General features: G+C 39.4%; 1 protein-coding gene across 9 annotated transcripts in view; it reads right to left on the reverse strand.

Moving 5' to 3' along the window:
* The window catches only part of LOC129172146 (uncharacterized), a 57,467-nt gene that overhangs the window by 34,018 nt on the left and 13,581 nt on the right, over positions 1-9,868 (reverse strand). For all 9 annotated transcript variants that reach the window (XM_054761593.1, XM_054761599.1, XM_054761597.1 and 6 more), the window contains 9 exons: positions 5,003-5,155; positions 2,832-2,996; positions 2,164-2,211; positions 2,049-2,099; positions 1,861-1,908; positions 1,516-1,668; positions 1,021-1,191; positions 867-914; positions 615-767 (listed from right to left, as the gene is read on the reverse strand). In XM_054761593.1, coding sequence (XP_054617568.1) covers positions 615-767; positions 867-914; positions 1,021-1,191; positions 1,516-1,668; positions 1,861-1,908; positions 2,049-2,099; positions 2,164-2,211; positions 2,832-2,996; positions 5,003-5,155 — 990 coding nt within the window. The remainder of the gene's footprint in view (positions 1-614; positions 768-866; positions 915-1,020; positions 1,192-1,515; positions 1,669-1,860; positions 1,909-2,048; positions 2,100-2,163; positions 2,212-2,831; positions 2,997-5,002; positions 5,156-9,868) is intronic.

Below are 9,868 nucleotides of genomic sequence, written 5' to 3' on the forward strand. Positions count from 1 at the left end.
ATAGAAAACCTGTTTACAACCTTCTAAATATGTTTTTTTAAACATTATTAGAGCCCTCGAGACATGAAATAACACCCTGATAGTCACCTTTACACTCGTATTACCAATACAGTAGACGTAAGACAAAATAAGACATAAATAAGACAGAATATAAACTCTACTTCCTGTAGTGTACAGCACTTCCTGCAGTGGCTATTGTCTCATTAATGTAACATTACTGACACCAAGTGACCAGTGTAGAATACCACATATCCCAACGTGTTTTTGAATGCATCTTCTGAATCCCTTATTTTTGTATTTTACTTGATTCAACCATTTCACTGGTTGAAAATGCTTAATTTAGGCCAAAAATACATCACATTTTCTTAAATATGCATTCTTTTTCAACTAATAATAGTCTGTAGTCAACCACACAACAGCGATGATTTTTTTCAATTCAGACATTTTTTAAAAATGTGAAAGAATGAAGTGGTGAGGGACGACTGTATGTCACTTTATTTCCTTAGCATTTCCTCTGTGCCACTCAACAGTCTTCATGTAAAATATACCGAGTTAGTAAAGTGGTGAGTGAAGTATCATTTGATACCCCACAAAAAGACAAACTGTATTTTTACCTGTCGTCATGTTGATGTCCAAGATGTGTGAGTAGCTGTTAATGCCGATGGGGTAACTGGTGTTTCTCAGAATGTTCCTCAGTAGGTTTACCACATTCACATCTGTGGTGTTCAGCTCAACAGAGATGATGTATTCATAAACAAATGGAGGAGCTGGAGAGAGACATTAAAAAGAAAACAGCAAATTATGTTTGCCATGAACACCAATTGTTTTATAGTCTTCTTTTTGATTTATTGTTGTGTGTCTCTTACATGCTGTTACCGTAGCAGGAGGTGTCGTCGATGGACAAGATGTAAAATCTGTAAGAAAGTTGGGATAAGTTACGGTATGTAACATGTTACCAACAGTGTCTTGATAACAATATCAACACACACAACTGTGGCGTGTGGGATGAGAGCTGCTTACTGTGGTGATAAACAGATTGACAATATTGTCCATCAGTGGGAAGGGCAGTGATACAACCACATGTGTCATTTGTGATGTGGTCACATGATCCATACAGGTAACACTGGTCACATGGCCAACGATGCTCATCCTCACATATGCAATAGAAACCATCAATGCTTGGATAGCAAACTGGGGATAATAACACACATAGAAAGGTTGCTTGTGTTAAATGCTTACTAACACATGGGCATGCAATCAATGCTTAAAAAGGTCAACTATCCCATTTGCGGCCAACAGGACCATATTTTGTTGCCCCCTACTTGTCATCTACGTCACTGAACTGGCAGTGAGCTTGTCACACAGTGAAATGAACGGGCACTAGACAAAACACTAACTCCAATCACGGTGCCAACACAAAAATGACAGCACAGCATGTAACGGGTAAGTAAACACACAGAGGATGGGGAATAAAAAACGACGACTACGTTAACACTGAACACGGAACGGTTTTACCTGTTGTCATGTTGATTGCTGAGATTTCGGAGAAGCTGTTGATCAGGATGGGGTAGCTAGTGTTTCCCAGAATGTGCCTCAGTAGGTATTCTACACTCGTATCTGTGGTACTCAGCTCAACAGACACGGTGTATTCATAACCAAATGGAGGCGCTACGGAGATGTTTCATGGGAAAATGGCACAACAAAATGTGAAATGTTTGCTTTAGACAGACAGTCAGACAGATACTTAGGACTTCTTACTTATGTTTGATATTGGTGATATAGGGCTCACCGTTTATGTCGACGTGAGTCAGGCAGTCTGACATAAACGCAGGTTCAAAGCGGTTGAAATGACTGACTTACTTGTTGCTGGCGTTGTCAAAAATGTAGTCGCATTTGGAACAGCTGGGTCTGTAAGAGATGCTAAATTAATAATCCAAAGGGTGACATTATATTGAGTAACAATTGGCGAATTTTTGGATCAAATATTCCATGAAAGTACCTTGAACATAACATAAAACAGTACTGTCATTATAGAATGGACTTCTTACTTGTGGTTGATATTGGTGACGGAGATGTGCCGTTGGTAACCAGCGTTGTGTCTGTAAAAAAGGATCGTGTATTAATATAATTATTTGAACGAACACGCAGCATCTTAACTCTTACCTGCTGTTGTTGGTCCTGAAGTAGGTGTAGTGTTGGACACTGTTGTGTCTGTAAAATTATGCAATATTCATTATTGCATGAAAAAAAAAACTTGACATTGATTCCAAAGATATTGTAGTGTTTTAGCACTACAAGCAATCATATGAAGAAAAAAAAAGGTCCCCCTTACCAAATAAAAAAACAGTGGAACCCGCTGAACTTGGTCCAGCTTATGTTGACAGCCCATCAATGTGGACCAGTTCATCGAGTCCTAGTCCACCGCGTTCTTCTTATTACTACAAATTGCCCCTTTTCATTGACGTCAAGATACATGGTCGACATAAAATGTGCGACCCAAAGGGGTCATTTCCATGAAAAATGGTTCTGTTTGCGTCGACATGTGTTGTAGTATTGTTAACTTCATCATTATCACAACAGCAACATAATAACTACTGTCTATTTACACCGCATTAAAACATGCACACAGTGATTTCCTGTTCAGTGAAAAGCAAGCTTCAAAATAAAGTCATGGCAGTATTGACCTGGATTCTACCACAGCAACTAACAAAATGTAGCTTTTTTTATTTTTATTTTTTTTTAGTTAGCCATCGAAAGAAGGATTTGCGTATGCAAAAGCTTTATTGTCATTGTAGTCAGGACAGAGTGATATCAACACCAATTAAATGTACCTGTCCTTGCCAGGCAGTATTGGCCATCGGAGGGAATGCGCTGGATACAAGTACAGGTGTCTTCGATGATCTCATCACAGGGTCCATATGTCCTACAGTGGTCGCCCGACCAAAAAAAGCCCTCTTCGCATTTGCACTTGAAGTCGATCTCTTTGGAGGAGCAAACTAAACAAGGAAAAGAATTGAGAACAACGATCAGAATGAAAGTAAAATCAACGGTGTTTGCACGGGCACATACCAGAAATGGCGATTCATAAAGTCCTAAGAACGCTGAAAATAATCTAATAAAATCGAATTAATCATTGACTACCCTTCTGTGTCCAAATAAGAAGCAGATAACATTTCCACACTTCCCGAGTGAACTTTAACCCTTCCAATGGCACTCATTAACCTACTTTGACATTTGTTATGCAGTTGTAACCTTGTTATAATAATAATAATAATATCAAATCACATGCTACTATTGGGTTTGAAAACACAAACACAGTTTTTGCATGCAAGCGCCGACTTGTCCCACTTTGACGGTCCTTGAGTGCACCATCTAACTTTCTCCCATGCTGCACAGATCGACTACTATACTGTATTTTCCCCCATTTTCTTTGATCTCATTATTTGCTCCCAAATGCTGATACTATGTGGTAATGCATAAAGGTAAGATCTGATGACCTTATTGAGTGCTAATTGAGTACATATTTGTTGGTGCACCTCTCTCAAAAACAAGGTCCAGGCTTGTACTGTACTGGTGGATGGCGGGTATGTATTCATTTAGCGCTTTTAATTTAATGTTTTTCCTGTCTTAGTTTTACAAAATACATAATAAATAAGATGAATTTGATCGATATATTGTACGTATGTTTTGATGATGTGTTGAAAATCCTTCCCGGTGAATAGCTGGCGAGCTGTTAATGCTAGCGCTGCTAATGCTAGCGCTGCTAATGCTATTTACAGCCATTCTTGTCTTCAGTCATGGTCACACTGACGCAAGCCACCAAATAGCTGTCCTTGGCTATGCCTGTCAGTAACTAGGAGCTCGTAAACAAATTTTTTTTTGTATTTTTGTTTAAATGTTAACAAAAAAATGCAACACAAAAGTATTTTTTTCATCTGTTTTGTAGTCAAACGTGATTTTTCATGAGATAAAGCATACATGCATTTTAAATGAAGTCCTGGAGCCACAAGTCTCCCGCTCATGTTCTTCCCAGCTTGTAACAATTAGTAACAATGTAACACTACGTCCCGCTCACAACATCATCAAAGTGCAGCATTATTACAAAACTGCAGCCGTCAGTCATCTTTCAGAGGTTGACAGAACTTGACAAGTGACTTAAAATGTCGTAACACAGATAGGCTCTTGTGATTATATGATTTCCACGGGTATTCTTCAAAGCAAACAAAAGCGATTGCAGGCATAGTTTTCTTTGTCAAGGGCAGATCAAAAAGCCTGTTTGTTTGCCTGTTTTTTTTACCAGGTATGCACTGATTGCGCCATCCATGGAAGCAATGCCAAAAAGGTCTGCAACATTGCCACCAAATGTGAATATTTGTCTGCAGCAGGGGCGCAAAATACGTTTTTATTGGATCGTAATTTGGATTGGATTGTGCATAATTCATCGGACAGTGGATAGCTGATTAATGCTTGCTGGAACACACTCATGCCTGTTTTGTTCCATATCAATAATACAGCGATGATCTGAAACATTTAAGTGTGACAAACATGCAAAAAAATAAGAAATCAGGAAGGGGGCAAACACCTTTTTCATACCCCTGTACATGTACGGGATATGACGGCAGTACACAATGTACCCAAACCTTGCTTTAGGCCAGGGGGCCAGTTGCTGCTTATTATCCTCCACTAGTAGTAGTAGTTGCCTGTGTACAGTATGTGTATCTACCGGTTGTGTTATTTCTTTTATGACACCATCAGACTGTTGAGTAATAATGTCCTCTTGTTGCCGATGTTCTGTTTTGTCCAAATCAAGAGCGACTTCCTTTAGTCACTTTGTTTAAATGTGATTCCGGACTGAATACTTGATGCGGACCAGCCTCACCCAGACTCTACTTCCAGCAGCCCCCGGTTAAGTTGAGTTTGAGACCCCCGCTGTGCATTGGCACTTCATCCCTTGACTTTCAATGACAGACATTCCAAAACATGATTCCAGTTGAGGGCCTACCTGTGGTGATGTAAATGCGTTTCACCTTTGCAGAGGGAGTCAGAGCAATCAGTAAGGTGTTGTTGTCCAGCAGGCTGCGAAGTAAGTCGACTGTCTGAACACTGCTCACGTTCAGCTCTATGGAGACGTCATACTCATAGAGGTCAAGAAGCTCTGTAGGGGGAGAAACCCAATCATGAGTCAAAAAAACAAAAATTGCATATTTAAGCACATCTTACGTGCTTTGGGCTGGAATTAAGCATTTTCAAGCATAAAAATGGCTGAATGAAGTAAAATTCAAATATAATACCCTAGTCACACTTGAGGTAGAATGAGCCAGAATGCTGTCGAAATGAAAGTATGTGGTTTATTCCTGGATATTCGAAATGCATTAAAAAAATTCTGACAACATTATGAGTGCGTTCCAAATATAAGGGCCCATTCTTGTGGCCGACTTGAATGCTTTGAGCATGCTAAATGCTTTCGAGGTGGATTGAAAGTGGAAAAATATCAAACAGCAATCAAAAGGTCATTTAACTGCACTCTGAGTGCATTCTAAATATTCTTACGGTATTCCAACAACAGTCCAAACATTCTGATCACATTCAGGGAAAAAAAGCGCAGCTAGCTGCCGCTGAAACGTTACTATGAAGCGCCTTATTCACATCATGTCATGCCGCCAAGGAAAAAAGGAGCCAAGCTTTCAAATTGCAAATCCTCTCCTGAATGTGGCACAAATTTGGAAACTTTTTCATTCCGGCTGGTGCATTGAAAGACATGTTGTGGTACGTAGAATTCTACACTGGTCACTAGGTGTCAGTAATGTTACACTGATAAGACAATAGCCACCGCAGGAAGTACTAGACAGAACAGTAAAAAAACCAACAGCAACAAGGAATTTTCCCAATGCTAACATTTTTTAGTCTACATCTATATTATGTCTTATTTTTTCTTATTATGTCTACTATATTGGGTAATATAAGCTTAAATGTGACTATAGGGGTGTTAGTTCATGTCTAGAGGGCTCTAATAATGTTAAAAAGCATATTTAGAAAGTCGTAAACAAGTTTTCTATGCGTGATGTGTTGTAAACAATGAATAATAGGAGTATAAAGGTGACTATAGGGGTGTTATTTCATGTCTAGAGGGCTCTAAATATGTGTAAAAACCATATTTAGGTGTACGACTACAAAACTACAAAAATATCAATTTCGAAATAATGAATCCTGCTTTGCGAAATTCATTTACCACTGTCGGGTCTGGATAAACACGGGATTACTATATAGTTGATTTTAACTAACCATATAAGACTATATTAAACAAATTGGCTTAAGTAAAGAGACAGTCAAGATTTTTCTTATTGTAACACGAGTAAATGCTTTCAATGCGAGGCCTTACATACAATTTGTAACCAGAATCAGAATGGAAGGATCAGGAGGACTTTTGAATTGTCTTTTTTTGCAACACTTGACCTCACATTCAAACGACTCCGGCACGGCCAGACATGACACTGCTTGTTATGAAGGTTACGTGCTTTGTTGTTCGTCGTTTTCCAGCGGCTTCTCTTGACAAATTGCATGATATGTAAGAATGTTATCAAGCGAGATGCCTGAGACGCATGTGAGGCCATGTCTGCACGAACAGAGATGTGAAAAAAAAACCTAAAGAAAAGCGCATATATTCAATGCCGTTTTCCAAAACTCTGTCTTTGGGCTTGGTGCAGGGCTACTAAAACAAAACATATACAGCAGTAGCACATCAAGAATTTTAGCAGCGCAATGTACGAAATATACATTTTTAAAATGGAAGGTTTTAATCACGTGTGTCACAGTAGTGGATGTCCACATGTCTACTTTTCTACCCTCTTCCTCAGTCAAAAAAACCCCACTTTCAGGCCTCATTGCCCCTACTACTTCTTACTCACGCATCTTACTTTTTACTGCTGATGTAAAAACACTAACCGTGGGAGTATTTTACGTTTCTGGATGGGCGACAGAGCGTCTTCTTTCACTTTCTGGTTGACCCATTAGGGGTGGCCACAGCGGATCAGGTGTTTCCATGTTGCCCTGTTATTTTCCATCTTCCTCTGGCAGTCCTACCATCTGCATGTTCTCTCTAACTACATCTAGAAACCTCGTCTTTGGTCTTCCCTTCTTCTCCGCTCGCATCCTTCTACCGATACCATCCACAATCCCTCCAAATCATCTCAGTCTGGCCTCTCTGACCTTTTCTTGTCTGACCTAGGGCGTTCCTCTCATCCGCTCCTTTCCAATCCTGTCCATCCTCATCACTCCCAAGGAAAATCGTAAGCATCTTTAGCTCTTCCTCCTTTCTGCAGGTCTATTCATCATCATAGCGAACAAGAAGGGGCTCATTATTATTTCATTTTTATTTCAATAATTATGTTTATCCGTCGCACGGTGGTCTAGTGGTTAGCATGTTGGCCACACAGTCACAGTCTGGAGATCAGGAAGACCTGGGTTCGATTCTCCCTTGGGCATTTTTGTGTGGAGTTTGCATGTTCTCCCCGTGCGTGTGTGGGTTTTCTCCGGGTACTCCGGTTTCCTCCCACATTCCAAAAACATGCATGTTAGGTTAATTGGAGACTCTAAATTGTCCAGAGGTATGAATGTGAGTGTGAATGGTTGTCTATATATGCCCTGCGATTGGCTGGCGACCAGTCCAGGGTGTACCCCGCCTGTCGCCCCAACTCAGCTGGGATAGGCTCCAGTATACCCTAACGACCCAAATGAGGAGAAGTGGTATAGAAAATGGATGGATGGATGTTTATTCCTCATGATATTACGACTTTATTCTCATAAAATTACGATGTTTTTCCTCGTAATAGAATGACTTTATTCTCCTAATATTTCAACTTTATGCTCATAAAATTAAAAATGTTTTCCTCGTGATGTAATGACTTTATTCTCCTAATATTTCAACTTTATTCTCGTAAAATCATAGCAAACAAGAAGGGGCTCATTACTATGTAATATTTATTTCAATAATCATGTTTTTTTCCTTATAACATTACAACTTTATTTTCATAAAATTACGACTTTTCTCTCATATTATTATGACTTTATTCTCTAAATATTGAAACGTTATACTCGTAAAATTACTTCTGTTTTTTCCATTTTTGCTGTGTTTTTTTTATATATGTTTCGTTTTTTTTTTTTGTGTCACGGGTCATTAAAAAAACAGCCAAAGGCTTCAAATGGACCCTGGGCCGCACTTTGGACACCCTTTACTATCTGCTATCTAGTGATGTGCGTATCGATACTAATATCGATACTTCCGATACCAGATCTTCACGCTCTAAAATCGATTCTCAAATCAAAATATCAATACGATATTGCACAAACTTAAGCAAGTGAGCGCCAGCGTATAAATGACAGTGGCCACCTACAGTATCACGCTAAGAAATGAAGCAGCTTCGTAGCACGGCATATCAGGATTAAATGTTAGGCAGCGCTCTTCTCCTTGCATGTGACAACCAAGCAAACGCACGACATCAGCATGTAGCCTGAGGACGTATTTATTTATCATTACACACTGCAACCATGAACATCACACGACGGAAGATAGGCTTCCTCATTATCCAGGCGCCAAGAGTGTTATGTCACTTCCTGGTGCAACACATTACAAAATAAGAGCATAGTACACAACAAGTTAAGATGTACCTCAGTAGTCTTATTACAATATTTAACACTAAGTCATCAACCTTATCCATGGTAAGGACAAATCCTGCCTCTTGTACAGGCCCCATGGGATAATTAACGCATGCCAAAATATATAATATAATCACGCCTTAGCGTCAAGGCGCCAGCGCAGGTGAGGTAAGTGCGGAAAAAAACAAATGATACGCTGATTATTTTCCCTTCCCTTAACAGCACAAATGTGTTCATTGTTTATTCTCCTGGCGCTGCTGCTATCTTTAGGCTCTGAATAAGGTCCAACTTCACTTCTGGATTCCACGGCTTGCAACAAGCCCAAGTTCACTTCCGGGACACGCGGCTTACATCAAATCAAAGTTGGACAATCGGCTGTTATACGTCTTATCCATTTTCCCATTGTGCACAAAATGGGAAATTGGAAAAACATTTTTTTTTTTGTTCTGGATATGGAAACAAATATTGAAAAAAATGAATTAAACATGCCGTTACAAAACATCACGTCTTGTCAAAGCATCGTCCTGGAACCAAAAAGAGGGAGCATATTACCCCAATTTTAGCTTCCCTGCACTGGTTGCCTGTGCGTTTTAGAATTGATTTTAAGATTTTATTGTTTGTTTTTAAGGTGTTGAATGGGCTGGCCCCTCAGTACATCTCGGACCTCATCCAAATTTACACTCCAGCGTGCACTTTGAGGTCCGAACGCCAGCTCCAACTGGTGGTGCCTAAGACCAGACTTAAGACCAGGGGAGACCGGGCCTTTTCTGTTGTCGGCCCAAAGCTGTGGAACACTCTCCCCCCTCATGTAAAAACGGCCCCCACAATTGAAAGCTTTAAGTCTCGTCTTAAAACCCACTTTTATTCTCTGGCTTTTAACTCGGCGTGAGTCGTGTGGTCCTCTGTGTCTTTTATTATTTTTTATTGGTTCTATTTATTTTAGTTTTTTAAATTTAATTTACTTATTTATTTTTTACCTACTTCTTGGACTTTTGGCTTTTATTGTTTCGATTTCTTTACATTCCTTTATTTACTTATTATTTATGGTTTTGCTAGTCTGTGCAGCACTTTGGAAACAGTGTTTATAAAATGTGCTATATAAAGTGGATTGGATTGGATTGGACTGCTGTAAAATATTGAAATAGTGGTTAACCTTTTATGTGAAAATGTTTCATGGCCCCATAAATTAGCGGATTTTTAGTTAAAAAAAAAAAAT

Source organism: Dunckerocampus dactyliophorus, chromosome 19 (assembly GCF_027744805.1).
Source record: "Dunckerocampus dactyliophorus isolate RoL2022-P2 chromosome 19, RoL_Ddac_1.1, whole genome shotgun sequence".
Classification (NCBI taxonomy): domain Eukaryota; kingdom Metazoa; phylum Chordata; class Actinopteri; order Syngnathiformes; family Syngnathidae; genus Dunckerocampus; species Dunckerocampus dactyliophorus.